Below are 20,320 nucleotides of genomic sequence, written 5' to 3'. Positions count from 1 at the left end.
ATCTGTTATCAGGAATAATAGTGCTATTGTCTTCAAGCCACTGATATGAAACTGCGGTGCCTGATGCGAAGCACGTCAGAGTCACGGTGTCATTGTGTTCTACTGGGTTGGTGACATTGGCGGTAACATTAGGCTTGGAAACAGGTTCTGTCAAAACACAGGAGAGTAGTTAACACACCTGAAAAGTAAGTTTAAAAGATGGTTTGAATGCTAGATTCTTAAGGCTGCATTTGTGTACTCAATGTTTATCAGTGGGTTCTTATAGAAAATAATTCCTGTGATGCTTGGAGCTTAAACTATGCAAAGTTCCCTATGTTGGTATCTGAGATTCAGACAGCGCAGCAGAGACTTGTACTCCATCAATTTGGCACACTGCTCATTCTATCATTCTCAAAATAAGGTTTACTTTGTAACATTTCACTTTTATCTGCTCTGCAGATATATATGTCTCATTCGCACAACAGATATCCCTTTGTTCCTATCTGTGTATTAGTTACAAAGTATGTAAATGTAAACAAAAAGGATGAAAGGTTAAATGCTGGAATCTGACCAGCTATTAGTCTGTACCTTGTGGAGCAATGAAGTCTTGTGTGGATGGAATACAACAAGTTGGATATTTGGACAAAGAGGCAAAAACACGAGGCTGAGGTGATAAGAGGATCCACAGGGTGGGCAGGGGTTCCGTTCAGGCAGGCAGGAAGTGTAGGAGGGTGCATGGGGCACGCCTGGGTTGGGGTGTGGGTTTGGATGGGAGGGTGTCTGGGGATCCAGGGTGTGGAGTTTTTCCATGGGGGAAGCGGAGGGTGTCTGCATTTGGCAGGGTGGTTGCATGGTCGGGGAGGGTACTCCGGGCTGGCAGGAGGGTGTGGATTGGAGGGAGTCTTGGGGGAGGGGGTCCAGGCAGGCTCAATAGTCAAGGGGAGGTTGTCTTGGTGGGTGGTGAGGGTCCCATCAGATCCGAGCGGCTGTGTGATGGGAGGGTTTGTGGAAAGGTGTCTGGGAAGATTTGGGAAGGTGTCCATGCAGGTCCGGGGGGAGGGGATGGTGTCCAAGGTGGTGGGGTCGGGGCGGGGCGGTTTCTGGACAGGCCTGAAGTGGAAACGGGGATCTGGGTAGGCATGTGGGGAGGTGGAGTCCAGGCAGATATGTGGGAGACAAGGCATCTGGGCAGACATGAGAGGGAGGGGGCCGCCCAAGGCATTTGAGGGGCAGGAGTGGCAGACAACCCCATTATCCCTCATGGCCTCATCAGCTTCCCCCAGCCCCTCACTCCTGTGGACTTGCCAGACCCCAAACTCCTCCACCCCCTGCCTTGATAGCACACCCCAGCTCCTCCAGCAAAGTGTCCCCCAAAGTTGAGCACCCTGATTTAAATTTTGATTACTTCCTAATTTCCATTTTTTGATTTTTGTACTAAGCATGGGCAAACGTACACTTATTATAGAACTAAGACTTGCATTTATATAGAGCATTTCACGGCCTCAGGTTTAATGAAGTTACTTTGAAGTACCACAATGCAGAAAATTACAAAGTACCACTTAACCTTTCTGCACAAAGGAACTGAGATTATTTGGCTTGTGGAAGTAACTATGATCTCTTCCAGTGTTGGGTATGCAAAGCTGAGACAAAAAAAAAGATCAACATACCTGCAAACCTATGAAAAATACCGTGCTGCTAGGAAAAAATTTGCTCGTTATAAAAAAAACAAAGAAGGGAAATTGGAAGTAAGAATACATTGCAATGTTAGATAAAGTAGAGAATATCACTTAACCAATCACTGGGTCCAAAACAATAAACATGGAAATATATCGGCACCTTTCTTAACTTTTGATCAAGAGTTTCTCATGGGAACTGTTACCTGAGAATTAAATCCCAGGATCTATCATATAAATACCCATTTCCTCTAATAGCAAATAAAAAATCTGAATAAATCAACAGTGGCTGCCAAATATATTTTTAGACTTAGGCAGTTTCCCCATACAAATACTTCATAAAAATCAGCCTGAAAGAGCTTCACAATGCCATCAGCTGAATTGAATGCTGATCCACACCTCATTAAGGCATCAAATATGACATTATTAAATCCTTAAGGAATAAATTCATATGCATGGAAGATGGATGGCTGACCGACAAAAAAATACCAGGCCTGCATGCAGCAGATAGCACTGACTCCAGCGTAAGTTTAAAAATGATGAAGCAAGATAACTAAATCTAATGCAGTCAGTTCAATGTCATGGATATTTCCTCTGATAATTAAAGCTGTCAGTAAAGAAAATGATTGTCCTTTCTCAAATAGGCAGATTGTTCTTTCTTTAGATAGGCAGAGGTCAAAGGTTACAGGAGTACCAACCAAGGTACCATCCTGGGAATTTACAATCCAAAGCTCTTGACTATGTTAACCGTGGCTTAGTTGGTAATATTCTCACCTCCCAGTTAGAAGGTTGTGGGTTCAAGTTCCAACCCAGAGACTTACACGCCAAGTCTGAGCTGACAGTTCAGTATAGTACTAAGGGAGTGCGGAATTGTTAGAGGTGATACCTTTCAGATAAGACATTAAAGTGATGTCCCTTCTACAATCTCAGCTGATCATAAAGCTTCCTTTTACACTATACCAGTGAAGAAAAGGGGTGTTATCCCTGATGACTAGGTCAATATTTATCCCTTAACTAATATCGCCAAAGCATATTATCTAGTCATTTTTACATTGCTGTTTATGGGAGCTTGCTGTGCGTAAATTGGCAGCTACACTTCAGAAGTACTTTGTTGACTCTACAGTGATTTTGAAGGTCCTGAGTTTGTGAAAGGCGCAATGTAACTGTCTATTTTTTAACCAGTCAGAGGACCATAGGCTGAGGTAAGGAATTTGCCAATACTGTATAGAATCATTGAATTGTTACAGCACAGAAGGAGGGCATTTGGGCCATCTTGTCCATGTCAGCCCTCGGCAGCCCTCTGCCACTCGAATATTGCTGAAGAGAGAGACATGCTGAAGAAGCATTTTGTCTTCCATTCATCAAGACAAACTTAAGAATGCCAAAATTCAAATGATCACCACAATTTACATTACAGGAGAGAAGGGTGCTGATTAGTTTGCAGGTTGACCGCTCAGCTGGGTGAAAGCCATGGGAACTCTCGGTTCTGCAAGCTCCCAGGTAATTCAAAAAAGGTGCAAGGCTTGGGCATATTCCATTTGTTTGCAGAGAATGGGTCCCTGCGTATGACTGTTTAGCAAGCGTAAATGAGCTATGTTACAAGTTCGACTTATCTTAAATTGGTTGTCTGTGTAACTATTAACGCACTCAGGATTGTTCAGCAAGTGCTGCCCAATTGTGGAATCACATCTACCAGTAAACATTATGTTTTGGGTATTGCAAGCAGGGGCTGGTGGACGATAGTCAGTACTCTACCTATTATGAACAACTGAAGAAGCATGCTGTTTGATTTGATCAAACAATCACTGGAATGTATAGCCTACATATGTGGCATTTCACTGGCACTGAAATACATGCATTAATGTTACTCAATCCTGTGGTAGGCAGAACGTCTTTCTGGACTGATGACAGCAACCAGTTAGAGGAAAATATCATTTGCACAACCACTGCATAGTAGCAGCGTGATGTGCCTCATTTACACTTGCCAGAAGTGTCAGACATTCATATAAAGGGACCCATTCTCTGCAAAAAGGGATATGTTCAAGCCTTGCACCATTTTTGAAACACCTTGGAGCAATTAGTTAATTGATTATTTAAATGTAATCAAATTGACTTGCGGAGCCTATAGTTTCCCATTTTTTTGTGCCAGCCAATTAGAGTTGACCTTACTTTGTTGTGATGGTTTGGAATTTGGCATTCTTCCACTTGTCCTGATAGGTGTAAGATGAAACGCTTCAGCAACATATCTCTCTTTTCTGCAATTTTCAAATTCTTTACTACCGAACTAGTGCTACTCCCTCACCATTTCCCCATAGCCCTAGGCAATTCTCTTTTGCAGTTAATAATCCAATTCCCTGTTGGATGCCTTGATTGAACCCACATTCACCATACTCTCACGTTTACATTCCAGATCCTAACCATACCTGCGTAAAGAAAAGCTTTTCCTCATGTCACCATTGCTTAGTTTGCCAATTACCTTAAATATGTGCTCTCTGGTTCTCAATCCTTCCACCAATAGGAACAGTTTCTCCCTATTTACTCCGTCAAGATCACTCGTGCTTTTGAAAACCTCTAAATTCCTCTCAACCTTCTCTTCTCCGAGGCGAACAGTCCCAACTTCTGCAATCTATCTACAAAGCTGGAGCAATTCTCATGAATCTTTTCTGCATCCACTCCAATGCCTTTACAACCTTCCTAAAGTGTGGTGCCCAGAGGGGGACCCATGCCCCAGTGTTATTATCCCAGCTGAGATTACCCCTGGGCAAGCCTGATCCCAGAGTTGAACCCAGCTTGATCGATCCTAACTTTTATTTTGTTTGCTTAGATACATGGAGAGTAGCTGCTGAACAGAGACATAGGAATCAACTGATGAACTTTTAACAAAAGAACAAAACATTTATTCAACAAGAAAAGATGAACTATATTGCAATACTCCTTCGCCCACAACTATATGGGTTACAGATGTATACAGATTTGTAAGGATAACACAAGTTAGAAAAGCTATCTTATACTCTAATGTTCACAGTAAGTACACAATCCATGTAACCCTATGACACCCTGTGGTCAGACACACCACACTCTGAAACCAAGTGACATATGCCACCTCAAACAGATGGGTCTCTCCTCGACTCCCCCCAGATGCTTGCCACACAGTGAGCCAACCAGTCTCACTGAATTCTGTCCTTCACAAGGGATTTTAATCTCCACCCACCAGGACCTCACCTTGGAATCTTTTTCCAAACTGACATTTTCATTCAGGCACCTTCCACAAGGGCTCACCTCCAAGGTTTCAAACTCTCCTTCTGATGTTCCTCTTCCTTGGGTCACCACATGCACTCAAGCTGCCTTCCATTCACTCTCTCTCACCAACTCAGCCTTAACAGTACACCACTGCTTCACATGCCCATAGTAAAGAATTACAGACCTTCAGTTGCCTCTGAACATTCTTGCTTCTTGTTCTCACTTTAAATCTGAAGCTTGGAGCCTTTCTCTCTGCCCCTCACTCTTAACTTTACTTAATAGGACGTTTTCCCACATTCCTGTCTTCCCTTTAACTAGGGCGTCTTCTTTGGACTTTCCCTTCTTCCACTCCCCTGGACTTTTGAATTTTTCTTAGCTTGGGACTTGCTATCTGTCCCCTTTTAGGCTGTTTCTGCTTCACGGCTGCCATCAAACCAACTGAACTCAAACAGCTTCCAAAGCAAACTGCTGTCTTCTTCTGTGTGCTAGGCAACAGCACTGTTCTTCCTAATCTTTTTGTTTAATTTCACTTCATAATGGTCGTGAACATCTCATTAGAAATGCAAGCAGCCTTTTAAAGTGAAACTAAAACTCCATTTGACCTTTCTTAACATAGAGATACAGAAATACAAATCAAACTGAAACTTTAAAGCTAAAACCCATTCCTCACACCCACAATTACAAGTATAACTGACTTAAGCTATCTCTATTTCTTAACACTCAGTGGAGGTCAGACAGTGTTTTATGTGCTAGATCAGATATCAACCAGCTAGCACGCATATTTCGACCAAAGTAACCACTCCCTCAGCAAGCAATAACAGAAAACATTTTCAAATTAACATAGCTTAGCTATACATCATTTTAATACATATCGTGCTGTATTTTTATTGATCTGAAACAGGAAGGATCCTGATGTGTATCACAACCATTGTTCTTTCGCTCTGCTATTCATTTCTTCAGAATTATCTGCAGCAAACCCTTGAGCACCTGTCAATTGTATTTGTTTCTATTAACATTCTCTGACACGGGCTAATTAAATGTATTTGGGGACAGAAAGGCAAAAACACGGGAATGTTTTTTTCCAGAAATATTAACAATGCTTTCCCCAAATTAGGATCAGCCTGATGGGAAGCAGTAATTTAGTTTTACTTATGTGAAATTATAAGACCGAAAATATCCAAAGATTATTAATTTACTCTAAGAAATATTGAGATAGCAAGGCATGGAGTTTCCATTCGGAGCACAATCATTGAAAATCACCTAGAAAACTCTGGACACTGCAACAGCTTTGCTGAGGTGAAGTTACTGTCAAGACTCTATGAAACCCATTAGCTTATGTTCGAATATCAGTGCAATCAATTAGTAACTGGAACTTAGCATTCATGTGAGCAGGGGTGCCTGTGCATTTGAGATTCTGGGCGCAATGCGATAAAAACACCCTGAACAGGTGGAATCGCTGGAGACTCACTCTGACCAGGATGGGGGGGTGGGATTGTATCGGGCGAATGGACATCTAAACCAGCCGAAAAGATTTGGATACGTCAGCATTAAATGGTTATGGGTGTAACTCACTTGTGTTTAAAATTCTGCTTCATTTAGCGCTGTTTCATTTGATCCTGTCCAGATTATCCTGGCATCTGGGCACAGATTATGCGGAAATACCACGCCTAAATTAGGGTACGTTTATGTAATGATTGGGGTATTATCATTTTCTGACAATGGATTTGTTATAATGCAAATTCAGCCTGCAGAGTTAATGGACTAACATGCTGGAGAGGAGAGATTTATTGGAGTCTTAGTGCACTTAGTTCTGTGATCAGGGGGGTCCATGGTGTTATCCATCAGCACAGTAGCATGGGGCGGGATTGGCGGACTAAAATCCTGAAGTAGGCTGGGAGCAGCCCGCTGTTTACATTTTGTGGGGATGTGAGGGTTCAGCAGAGGACCGCTCCCAAACCACCTATAGCTATGGTGCCCCAATCGATGTGCCTCCTCACGCCTCCCACTCCAGTGCCCATCTGGACAGCAATTGCTGCAACCCTGACTGGCAACATTTCTTTTTAAAACAACCTCTTTTCCGAAGATTCCTCCATACATCAGGTAAAACCGTTTGGTCATCCGAGGGCAACGCTCAGGGTGATGCTCTGCACCCCCCCACCCCCAGCCCCAGGCACCCTGAGTGCACTCACAACAATTCATAAACAATCCTCGCCGCCAGGGTGACCAGCTGTCCCTCAATTTAAGGGATTGCCCTTATTTTGACAGTTTCTGACATGTCCCTTACCTATTGTCCTATATTTCTAGGAGAACCTGTGGGACTCTGAAATAAAATCAGAAAGTGCTGGAAAGACTCAGCAGGTCTGGCAGCATGTGTGGAGGGAGAAACAGAGTCAACGTTTCCAGTCTGTATGACTCTGTGGGACACTGGCCCTGGGGGTCTCCTATGGACTTTTCATGTCTGGATTTGTTTTTTTGTGCACATGCCATCAGGGTGAGATATGATCAGTAGCACCTCCTACCCCCCGCCCCCGTCCCATGGTCGAAGGTGTCCCTTGTTTTATTTCATAAGAGTTGGTCACCTTCCTTATACCAAAACCGGAGCATCTTGCCAATGGAGCCAGGGTCTCTCCGCTCATTCGCCCGTTGCTTCTATTGACGTCATCACGGTGGCGTCATCGCGCGCGCGCGCTGTGAGACAAGACGGGCCACTTACCCAGGACCTGCAGAGCTATGGTTTTTGTTGTTGCACTGCCATTAACTGGAGTCATGCTAATAGTGTAATCTCCACTGTCCGAAACTGTCACTGACTTCAGCAGGAGTGATCCGTTAGCGGCGAAGATCTCAGCCCGTGTTTTGTACACATTATCGATAACAATATTTGACTCGATCCACAGACCGACAGTTTTCCCTCTTAAATCCCAGTTTCCAGCCCTCACCGTGGCTGACGGCTTCACGGAAAACAATGCGTTTCCTCCGACAGTCACATTAATCTGACTGTTTTCTGTCAGGATAGTGAAACCCTGGGGCTCAGCTAAGGAAAGAAAATCAGCATTAAGGGCGAAGCAACGAGAAACTCGACACAACATCGACTTTTATAAAGAGATAATAACAGCATTTCCTGATTTTCTCTGACAATCTCTTGCTGTCCTGTTTCTCTAGTTACTAAAAGAACTGACATGAGAAAGTGATCCTCACCCACAGATATCAATAAGCAAACAGCGACCGCGGTAAGTGTCAGTCTCCCCATCCTGAGGTAACCGCGCCACTCCCTGTTACACTCGGCGACTGATCCGCTCTTCCTGGTGCACAGAGCAGATAAGTTCAATCATTTACTGAAGCGGCAATGCTGATTGGACCGAGCACTGTACACCTGACTGGCAACTTCAGGCTTTTCATCCTTGCTTTTTCCTACTCTTTCGTTGATTTCTGTTCCTTCGCCACTCTGATCTCTCGCCCTCTCCCCACTTGGATCACCATCCCTGTTCCCCGTTCCGTCTTCTCCGCCACACTCAACCTTACCCCCTTCCGCACTTCAATCAGCTGCCCTCACCCCAATTCCGATCACCAGTTCCCTCCAGCACGTACAAGATGAGGGTACCTTGGGGAGGTGGTGGCACAGTGGTATTGTCACTGGATTAGTAATCCAGAGACCCAGGGTAATGCTTTGGGGACTAGGGTTCAAATCCCACCATAGCAGATGGTGAAATTTGAATCCAATAAAAATCTGGAATTAAGGGTTTAAAGATGACCATGAAACAATTCCCAATTGTTGTAGAAACCTATCTGGTTTACAAGATGAGGGTGTTGCTTGACTGCCGCTATTTGTAAACATGGTAACCCTGTACACTCTGCGGTCTGAAATTGTCACTGACTTCAGGAAGATTAATCATTTAGGAAAGAAGAATGCAGCTGTGTTCAATAGTTATAGTAACAGCTGTACCAAACCACTGACCTATACTTTTCTTCTCCGGGCCATGGTGGTAGACGAGGAAACTCTGTCACTAGAAGAGTTCAAAACTGATAAGGAGGAAGTGTTGAATAGACTGTCGGTACTTAAGTTGACAAGGCACCTGACTGGATGAGATGCATCCAAGGATATTGAAGGAAGTGAGAATAGAAATTGCAGGGGCACAGGCCATAATCATTCCGTCCTCCCTAGACTCAGAGAGGACAGGAGAATTGCCCTTGTTCAAAAAAGGTTGTGAGGATAAGCCCACCAATGACAGACCCGTCAGTTTAACTTCAGTGGTGGGCAAGATTCTTGAAACAATTATTCTGGATAGAATTAGTAGCCACACCGAAAAATATGGGTTGATAAGGAAGCATAGATTTCTAAAGGGGGAATCGTAGTTAACTACCTTGCTGGAGTTTTTTTGAAGAGGTAACAGAAAAGGTCGATGAGCGTAATGCTGTTGATGCGGTGTACATGGATTTTCATAAGGCATTTGATACAGTGCCACAGAACAGACTTGTGAGAAAAGTTATTGCTCATGGAATCAAAGGGATAGTAGCAACGTGGATACAAAGTTGGCTGAAAAATAGGAAGCAGAGAGTAATGGTCAATGAATATTTTTCGGGCTGGAGGAAGGTTTGTAGTGGAGTTCCCCAGGGGTCGGTATTGGGACCCTTGCTTTTTCTCATATATATTAATGATCTCGATCTTGGTGTGCAGGGGACAATTTCAAAGTATGCAGATGATATGAAGCTTGGGAGTGTAGTGAACTGTAAGGAGGATGGTGTGGAACTTCAAGAGGACATAGACAAGTTGGTGGATTCAGCAGATAGGTGGCAGATGAAATGCAATGCGGAGAAGTGTGAGGTGATACATTTTGGTAGGAAGAACATGGACAGACAATATAAAATAAGGGGTGAAATTTTGAAGAGGGTGCAGGAGCAGAAAGACCTGGGTGTATATGTGCATAGATCATTGGAGGTAGAAGGACAGGTGGAGAGAGCAGTTAAGAAAGCATATAGTTTCCTGGGCTTTATTAATAGGGGCATAGAGCACAACAGCAGGGGAGTTATACTGAATTTATGTAAGGCACTCATTAAACCTCTGCTGGAATGTTGTTTACAGTTCTGGGTGCCACATTATAGGAAAGGTGTGAACACATTGGAGAGAATGCAGAAGCGGGTTACAAGAATGGCTCCAAGGATGAGAAACTTCAGCTATGAGGATAGATTGGAGATGTTGGGACTGTTCTCCTTGGAGAGAAGAAGGCTAAGAGGAGATTTGATACAGATGTTCAAAATCATGAGGGGGCTTGATAGAGTAGATAGGGAGAAGCTGCTCCTGCTCGTAAAAGGATCAAGAACGAGAGGGCAGAGATTGAAAGTGATTTGCAAAAGGAGCAAGTGTGACGCGAGGAAAAAACTTTTTCACACAACGAGTGATTCGGGTGTGAAATGCACTGCCTGGAAGTGTGGTGGAGGCGGGTTCATTTGAGGCATTCAAGCGGGCATTAGATGATTATTTGAATAGAAACAATGTGCAGGGGAAAAGGCAGGGCAAAGGCACTAAGTCATAATGCTCATTTGGAGAGCTGGTGCAGACATGGTGGACCAAATGACCTCCTTCTGTGCCGTTGAACTACTGTGATTCTGTGAAGTCCCAGCCCCATTCTTCATTTTTGCTGTCGATTTCACTGAAAAACAGACACATTCATTTGACTGTTTTCTGTCAAGGTGATAAAACCCCAAAGCTCGGCTGAGAAAATAAAATCAACATTAAGGAAAAAGTAAAAAGAAATGATCAAATTCGTCACAATATATACTTTTATAAAGTGATAACCTCATCCTTTGTGGGTCTTAATCTAACTTTTTTATGATAATCACGTGCTGCCTTGTTTCTCTCATCATTGAAAGCAATGATACAGGTAAATGCTCCTTGCCCTCAGTTATCAATAAACAAACAACTGCCATGGTAAGTTCTGGCTGAAGAGATGAGAAAGTCAAGTCTGAATAACCAGATATACTTGATGACAATTTGCGCTGAGAACAGTGGCATTTCGGTTGGCAATCATTGCAATGAAGATCAATTTCAATTTCTGGGATCGAAAGTGATAACAAATGGGGATAGCAGCATTGAAATCACTGCAAGACTAGCAACTGCGCATCCTATAACTCGTCAGCTGAATGAAATATGCAAGGTATCCAACATCGGCTTGCACTTGAGAAAGCACCTTGCAAAATCCCTGGTGTGGAGCATTGTGCCGTATAAGTGCAAGAGCTGGACACTCAATGAGGCCGATGAGAAGAAGATTACAGCTTTTGAAATAGAGCTCTAGTGAAGGGTCTCTTAGGATCAGCTGGACAGAGTGAAGAGTCAATGAAATTGCAGCGTTAACAGAAATTGGGAAAGTATCACCAATGGAAAAGACAGAGTGGGAATCTGGTGCTGGGAACAAGAGAAGGTGAAACATCAGGAAATGACAGCCCAGGTCAGAGGCAGGCTAGGACTGGATGGGTGGGCAAAACAAGCTGGACAGAGGGAGGAATGACAGTGACACTCAGAATTGCAGTGACAGAGAGAGATGCCTATGACCCCTCGTAGACTATGGCTAATTCTGGATGAATGGACCGTGGTGTCAGTCTCCATCATCCTGAGAGAATCGCGCTGGTGACTGATCCGCTCTTTCTGGTGTACAGAACAGATCAGTTTGCTAATGTGTCAATGCTGATTGGACCGGGCGCTCTTCTCCTGACTGGAAAGTCATTCCACAGATTATGAATTGTTATATATTAGAAATTGTGGAAAATCTGCAGGAGGTAGGTTCATATCAAGTGTGCAACTCTTTGCTCATAAACAAAGACATTGTTCCTCCTTTTGTCATCTGGAATGTAGTGGCTGAAAAAGGGTGGGAACAGATTCAATAGTAACTTTCAAAAAGGAATTGAATCAATAATTGAACATGAAAAAAATCCAGGGTTGCAATGAAATACTAATCGGATAGTCTTCCAAAGACTTAGCCAAATGATCACATTCTGTGCTTTGTGCCTTTATAATTATTTTCAGACAGTGAAAGCCTTGCTAAAACTATACAAGGCACTAGTTAGACCACAACTAGAATACTGTGAACAGTTTTGGTCCCCTTATCTAAGGAAAGATAAACTGGCATTGGAGGCAGTCCAGAAAAGGTTCACTCGGTTGATCCCAGGGATGGAGGGATTTTCTTATGAGGAGAGCTTGAGTAGGTTGGGCCTGTACTCATTGGAGCTTAAAAGAATGAGAGGCAACCTTATTGAAACATATAAGATTCTTAGGGGACTTGACAGGGTAGATGCTGAGAGATTGTTTCCCCTTGTGCGAGAGTCGAGCACCAGAAGGCATAATCTCAGAGTAAGGGGGCGCCCATTTAAAACAGAGAGGAGGAGGAATTACTTCTCTCAGAGTGTAGTCAATCCATGGAATTCTTTACCACAGAGGGCTGTAGAGGCTGGGTTGTTAAGTCTGCGATAGACAGATTTTTAATCTGAAAGGAAATCAAGGGTTTTGGGGAAAAGGCAGGAAAGTGGAGTTGAGGATTATCAGATCAGCCATGATCTCATTGAATGAGGGAGCAGACTCGATGGGCCGAATGGCCTACTTCTGCTCCTATGCCTTATGGTCTTGGTGGATGGCAAAATCTGAAGTCAGAGGATCTCAGGAAAATACAACAGGGACAGAGTTAACTTTTCAGTTTATATTTATCTCCAAAACTGTGACCTTGGTAGCTGAATTTGGATTGTACATGCTCTAATACCTGATTTTCTAGTATAGATCTACATCAATCAGCTAAATTGATGGCATCTGTTTATTAAGCTTCTAAAAGTTAGTGTTCAGCTTGTTTGAAGGAAAAGCTGCAAGACATAGCTTAGAAAGTTTGCCCAGACATTTTTAAAAATCAAAGATGTTCTTAATAAATAGATGTTCTCTGTGTCCATGCCTGGATGTCACAGGGAAAAAATGAATACTGATTTAATAACTGTGGATCTCTTGCATTGTGTTCCAGCAGAGAAACTGCTTTACATAGATAATTCATGCTTGAAAGAACACTTTTTTTGCAACTATTTAAAAAAGCAATAATTTTGAAGCCAGAAAGTAATGAGATTTGTGCCCATTAGCTGAAAAGCTAACATGTTAATTGCTTCGAACTTTGATATAAAGAGGGAGAAACAGACTGAGAGAAAAACAGAATGCTTTGCCTGATTCTAATTTGATAGCTTTTTAATGTTTAATTGGGATAGCAAAAAAAAACCTCTGTGATGATACAGATAGGAAGGGATGGTAGCAGGTATTAAGGAGGGAAACAGGTTGAAAGTGAGAAGCTCTGGACTCACCCCACCCACTTTTGAGGAAGCAAGTGAGAGCTGGGGAGTGAATGGATATATGAAAGTCAGGTGAATGAAAGTAGGACATGGAGGTGGAGGATGCCACATTTAAAACACAAGTAGTAGACATAGTGGTAGTACTGAGCAGGTGATGGGGCAAGGGCTAATGAGAAGGAGAATGGGTTAGTAATGGAAGGACAGTGTGGAGGTGAGTTAGGCATAAATGATTTGCAAAGCTGCCACTGAGGGCAACTGCATCCTTGTATATTACTCCTATATGCAGGAAGACCTGCACAATATCCATGCTTGGGCTGATAAGTGACAAGTAACATTCATGCCACACAAGTGCCAGGCAATGACCATCTCCTACAACCATCTCCCCTTGACATTCAATGGCATCACTGAATCCCGCACCCCCATCGCCCACTATCAACATCCTGGGGGTTACCATTAACCAAAAACTGAACTGGGCCAACCATATAAATACAGTGACTACAAGAGCAGGTCAGAGGCTGGCAATTCTGTGGTGATTAACTCGCCTCCTGACTCCCTAAAGCCTGTCTACCATCTACAAGACATAAGTCAAGAGTGCGATGGAATACTGTTCACTTGCCTGGATGAGGGCAGCTCATCCAACAACACTCAAGCACCATCAGGACAAAGCAGCCCACTTGATCAGCAGCTCATCCACTGCCTTAAACATTCACTCCCTCCACCACCGACGCACAGTGACAGCAGTGTGTACTATCTACAAGATGCCCAACAGCAACTCACCAAGGCTCCTTAGACCTTCCAAACACAACCTCTACCTCCTAGAAGGAAACATGCAGTAGATGCATGGGAACTCCACCTCCTGCAGTTTCCCCTCCAAGCCACACACCATCCTGACTTGGAACTATATAAGAATGCCTTCACTGTCATGGGATCAAAATCCTGGAACTCCCTAACAATGCCGTGGGTGTACCTGCACCACATGGACTGCAGAAGTTCAAGAAGGTGACTCACCATCACCTTCTTAAGGGTAATTAGGGATGGGCAACAAATGCTGGCCTTGCCAGTGACGTCCACATCTCTTGAAAGAATTTTTTTAAAATCCTGACTCCCTTGTAGATCAAAAATCTGTCTTGAATATATTCAATGACCCAGCCTCCACTGCTTTCTGGGGAAGAGAATTCCAAAGATTAGCGTTCCTTTGAGAGAAGAAATTCATCCACAGCTCCATCTTAAATGGGAGACCCCTTATTCTGAAACTGTACCCTCTAGTTCTAGATTTTCCACAACAGGAAACATCCTCTCAGCATCCACCCTGTGAAGCTCCCTCAGAATCTTACGTTTCAATAAAATCACCCATCAATCTTCTAAACTCTAATGAGTATAGGTCCAATGTGCTCTCTGGTTCTCAATCCTTCCACCAATAGGAACAGTTTCTCCCTATTTACTCCGTCAAGATCACTCGTGCTTTTGAAAACCTCTAAATTCCTCTCAACCTTCTCTTCTCCGAGGCGAACAGTCCCAACTTCTGCAATCTATCTACAAAGCTGGAGCAATTCTCATGAATCTTTTCTGCATCCACTCCAATGCCTTTACAACCTTCCTAAAGTGTGGTGCCCAGAGGGGGACCCATGCCCCAGTGTTATTATCCCAGCTGAGATTACCCCTGGGCAAGCCTGATCCCAGAGTTGAACCCAGCTTGATCGATCCTAACTTTTATTTTGTTTGCTTAGATACATGGAGAGTAGCTGCTGAACAGAGACATAGGAATCAACTGATGAACTTTTAACAAAAGAACAAAACATTTATTCAACAAGAAAAGATGAACTATATTGCAATACTCCTTCGCCCACAACTATATGGGTTACAGATGTATACAGATTTGTAAGGATAACACAAGTTAGAAAAGCTATCTTATACTCTAATGTTCACAGTAAGTACACAATCCATGTAACCCTATGACACCCTGTGGTCAGACACACCACACTCTGAAACCAAGTGACATATGCCACCTCAAACAGATGGGTCTCTCCTCGACTCCCCCCAGATGCTTGCCACACAGTGAGCCAACCAGTCTCACTGAATTCTGTCCTTCACAAGGGATTTTAATCTCCACCCACCAGGACCTCACCTTGGAATCTTTTTCCAAACTGACATTTTCATTCAGGCACCTTCCACAAGGGCTCACCTCCAAGGTTTCAAACTCTCCTTCTGATGTTCCTCTTCCTTGGGTCACCACATGCACTCAAGCTGCCTTCCATTCACTCTCTCTCACCAACTCAGCCTTAACAGTACACCACTGCTTCACATGCCCATAGTAAAGAATTACAGACCTTCAGTTGCCTCTGAACATTCTTGCTTCTTGTTCTCACTTTAAATCTGAAGCTTGGAGCCTTTCTCTCTGCCCCTCACTCTTAACTTTACTTAATAGGACGTTTTCCCACATTCCTGTCTTCCCTTTAACTAGGGCGTCTTCTTTGGACTTTCCCTTCTTCCACTCCCCTGGACTTTTGAATTTTTCTTAGCTTGGGACTTGCTATCTGTCCCCTTTTAGGCTGTTTCTGCTTCACGGCTGCCATCAAACCAACTGAACTCAAACAGCTTCCAAAGCAAACTGCTGTCTTCTTCTGTGTGCTAGGCAACAGCACTGTTCTTCCTAATCTTTTTGTTTAATTTCACTTCATAATGGTCGTGAACATCTCATTAGAAATGCAAGCAGCCTTTTAAAGTGAAACTAAAACTCCATTTGACCTTTCTTAACATAGAGATACAGAAATACAAATCAAACTGAAACTTTAAAGCTAAAACCCATTCCTCACACCCACAATTACAAGTATAACTGACTTAAGCTATCTCTATTTCTTAACACTCAGTGGAGGTCAGACAGTGTTTTATGTGCTAGATCAGATATCAACCAGCTAGCACGCATATTTCGACCAAAGTAACCACTCCCTCAGCAAGCAATAACAGAAAACATTTTCAAATTAACATAGCTTAGCTATACATCATTTTAATACATATCGTGCTGTATTTTTATTGATCTGAAACAGGAAGGATCCTGATGTGTATCACAACCATTGTTCTTTCGCTCTGCTATTCATTTCTTCAGAATTATCTGCAGCAAACCCTTGAGCACCTGTCAATTGTATTTGTTTCTATTAACATTCTCTGACACGGGCTAATTAAATGTATTTGGGGACAGAAAGGCAAAAACACGGGAATGTTTTTTTCCAGAAATATTAACAATGCTTTCCCCAAATTAGGATCAGCCTGATGGGAAGCAGTAATTTAGTTTTACTTATGTGAAATTATAAGACCGAAAATATCCAAAGATTATTAATTTACTCTAAGAAATATTGAGATAGCAAGGCATGGAGTTTCCATTCGGAGCACAATCATTGAAAATCACCTAGAAAACTCTGGACACTGCAACAGCTTTGCTGAGGTGAAGTTACTGTCAAGACTCTATGAAACCCATTAGCTTATGTTCGAATATCAGTGCAATCAATTAGTAACTGGAACTTAGCATTCATGTGAGCAGGGGTGCCTGTGCATTTGAGATTCTGGGCGCAATGCGATAAAAACACCCTGAACAGGTGGAATCGCTGGAGACTCACTCTGACCAGGATGGGGGGGTGGGATTGTATCGGGCGAATGGACATCTAAACCAGCCGAAAAGATTTGGATACGTCAGCATTAAATGGTTATGGGTGTAACTCACTTGTGTTTAAAATTCTGCTTCATTTAGCGCTGTTTCATTTGATCCTGTCCAGATTATTCTGGCATCTGGGCACAGATTATGCGGAAATACCACGCCTAAATTAGGGTACGTTTATGTAATGATTGGGGTATTATCATTTTCTGACAATGGATTTGTTATAATGCAAATTCAGCCTGCAGAGTTAATGGACTAACATGCTGGAGAGGAGAGATTTATTGGAGTCTTAGTGCACTTAGTTCTGTGATCAGGGGGGTCCACGGTGTTATCCATCAGCACAGTAGCATGGGGCGGGATTGGCGGACTAAAATCCTGAAGTAGGCTGGGAGCAGCCCGCTGTTTACATTTTGTGGGGATGTGAGGGTTCAGCAGAGGACCGCTCCCAAACCACCTATAGCTATGGTGCCCCAATCGATGTGCCTCCTCACGCCTCCCACTCCAGTGCCCATCTGGACAGCAATTGCTGCAACGCTGACTGGCAACATTTCTTTTTAAAACAACCTCTTTTCCGAAGATTCCTCCATACATCAGGTAAAACCGTTTGGTCATCCGAGGGCAACGCTCAGGGCGATGCTCTGCACCCCCCCACCCCCAGCCCCAGGCACCCTGAGTGCACTCACAACAATTCATGAACAATCCTCGCCGCCAGGGTGACCAGCTGTCCCTCAATTTAAGGGATTGCCCTTATTTTGACTGTTTCTGACATGTCCCTTACCTACTGTCCCATATTTCTAGGAGAACCTGTGGGACTCTGAAATAAAATCAGAAAGTGCTGGAAAGACTCAGCAGGTCTGGCAGCATGTGTGGAGGGAGAAACAGAGTCAACGTTTCCAGTCTGTATGACTCTGTGGGACACTGGCCCTGGGGGTCTCCTATGGACTTTTCATGTCTGGATTTGTTTTTTTGTGCACATGCCATCAGGGTGAGATATAATCAGTAGCACCTCCTACCCACCCCCCCGTCCCATGGTCGAAGGTGTCCCTTGTTTTATTTCATAAGAGTTGGTCACCTTCCTTATACCAAAACCGGAGCATCTTGCCAATGGAGCCAGGGTCTCTCCGCTCATTCGCCCGTTGCTTCTATTGACGTCATCACGGTGGCGTCATCGCGCGCGCGCGCTGTGAGACAAGACGGGCCACTTACCAAGGACGTGCAGAGCGATGGTTTTTGTTGCTGCACTGCCATTAACTGGATGCATGCTAACAGTGTAATCTCCACTGTCCGAAACTGTCACTGACTTCAGCAGGAGTGATCCGTTAGCGGGGAAGATCTCAGCCCGTGTTATGTACTCAGTATTGAAACCAACAGTTGTCCCGATCCACTGACCGACAGTTTTCCCTCTGAAATCCCAGTTTCCAGAATTTACCGCGGCTGACGGCTTCACTGAAAACAATGCGTTTCCTCCGACGCGCACATTAATCCGCCTGTTTTCTGTCAGGATAGTGAAACCCTGGGGCTCAGCTAAAGAAAGAAAATCAGCATTAAGGACGAAGCAACGAGAAACTCGACACAACATCGACTTTTCTAAAGTGATAATAACAGCATTTCCTGATTTTCTCTGACAATCTGTTGCTGTCCTGTTTCTCCAGTCACTAAAAGAACTGACATGAGAAAGTGATCCTCACCCACAGATATCAATAAGCAAACAGCGACCGCGATAAGCGTCAGTCTCCCCATCCTGAGGTAACCGCGCCACTCCCTGTTACACTCGGTGACTGATCCGCTCTTCCGGGTGTACAGAGCAGATAAGTTCAATCATTTACTGAAGCGGCAATGCTGATTGGACCGAGCACTGTACACCTGACTGGCAACTTCAGGCTTTTCATCCTTGCTTTTTCCTACTCTTTCGTTGATTTCTGTTCCTTCGCCACTCTGATCTCTCGCCCTCTCCCCACTTGGATCACCATCCCTGTTCCCCGTTCCGTCTTCTCCGCCACACTCAACCTTACCCCCTTCCGCACTTCAATCAGCTGCCCTCACCCCAATTCCGATCACCAGTTCCCTCCAGCACGTACAAGATGAGGGTACCTTGGGGAGGTGGTGGCACAGTGGTATTGTCACTGGATTAGTAATCCAGAGACCCAGGGTAATGCTCTGGGTACTAGGGTTCAAATCCCACCATAGCAGATGGTGAAATTTGAATCCAATAAAAATCTGGAATTAAGGGTTTAATGATGACCATGAAACAATTCCCAATTGTTGTAGAAACCTATCTGGTTTACAAGATGAGGGTGTTGCTTGACTGCTGCTATTTGTAAACATGGTAACTCTGTACACTCTGCGGTCTGAAATTGTCACTGACTTCAGGAAGATTAATCATTTAGGAAAGAAGAATGCAGCTGTGTTCAATAGTTATAGTAACAGCTGTACCAAACCACTGACCTATACTTTTCTTCTCCGGGCCATGGTGGTAGACGAGGAAACTCTGTCACTAGAAGAGTTCAAAACTGATAAGGAGGAAGTGTTGAATAGACTGTCGGTACTTAAGTTGACAAGGCACCTGACTGGATGAGATGCATCCAAGGATATTGAAGGAAGTGAGAATAGAAATTGCAGGGGCACTGGCCATAATCATTCCGTCCTCCCTAGACTCAGAGAGGACAGGAGAATTGCCCTTGTTCAAAAAAGGATGTGAGGATAAGCCCACCAATGACAGACCCGTCAGTTTAACTTCAGTGGTGGGCAAGATTCTTGAAACAATTATTCTGGATAGAATTAGTAGCCACACTGAAAAATATGGGTTGATAAGGAAGCATAGATTTCTAAAGGGGGAATCGTAGTTAACTACCTTGCTGGAGTTTTTTTGAAGAGCTAACAGAAAAGGTCGATGAGCGTAATGCTGTTGATGCGGTGTACATGGATTTTCATAAGGCATTTGATACAGTGCCACAGAACAGACTTGTGAGAAAAGTTATTGCTCATGGAATCAAAGGGATAGTAGCAACGTGGATACAAAGTTGGCTGAAAAATAGGAAGCAGAGAGTAATGGTCAATGAATATTTTTCGGGCTGGAGGAAGGTTTGTAGTGGAGTTCCCCAGGGGTCGGTATTGGGACCCTTGCTTTTTCTCATATATATTAATGATCTCGATCTTGGTGTGCAGGGGACAATTTCAAAGTATGCAGATGATATGAAGCTTGGGAGTGTAGTGAACTGTAAGGAGGATGGTGTGGAACTTCAAGAGGACATAGACAAGTTGGTGGATTCAGCAGATAGGTGGCAGATGAAATGCAATGCGGAGAAGTGTGAGGTGATACATTTTGGTAGGAAGAACATGGACAGACAATATAAAATAAGGGGTGAAATTTTGAAGAGGGTGCAGGAGCAGAAAGACCTGGGTGTATATGTGCATAGATCATTGGAGGTAGAAGGACAGGTGGAGAGAGCAGTTAAGAAAGCATATAGTTTCC

The 20,320-nt window shown here is 43.7% G+C and overlaps 1 protein-coding gene across 1 annotated transcript in view; it reads right to left on the bottom strand.

Annotated features, from left to right (window-relative positions):
* LOC144671644 (cell adhesion molecule CEACAM3-like) overlaps nucleotides 1-18,654 on the bottom strand; it is a 206,201-nt gene extending 187,547 nt beyond the window's left edge. Inside the window, exons 1-3 of the mRNA XM_078533650.1 lie at nucleotides 18,537-18,654; nucleotides 18,055-18,372; nucleotides 7,606-7,923 (exon numbers count right to left, since the gene is read on the bottom strand). Of these exons, the coding sequence (XP_078389776.1) occupies nucleotides 7,606-7,923; nucleotides 18,055-18,372; nucleotides 18,537-18,588 (688 nt within the window). The 5' untranslated portion in view covers nucleotides 18,589-18,654. The remainder of the gene's footprint in view (nucleotides 1-7,605; nucleotides 7,924-18,054; nucleotides 18,373-18,536) is intronic.
* Nucleotides 18,655-20,320: the final 1,666 nt, after the last annotated feature.

This window comes from Cetorhinus maximus, chromosome 33 (genome assembly GCF_964194155.1).
Source record: "Cetorhinus maximus chromosome 33, sCetMax3.hap1.1, whole genome shotgun sequence".
Lineage (NCBI taxonomy): Eukaryota > Metazoa > Chordata > Chondrichthyes > Lamniformes > Cetorhinidae > Cetorhinus > Cetorhinus maximus.
This window is presented reverse-complemented; position numbering and strand designations above follow the sequence as displayed.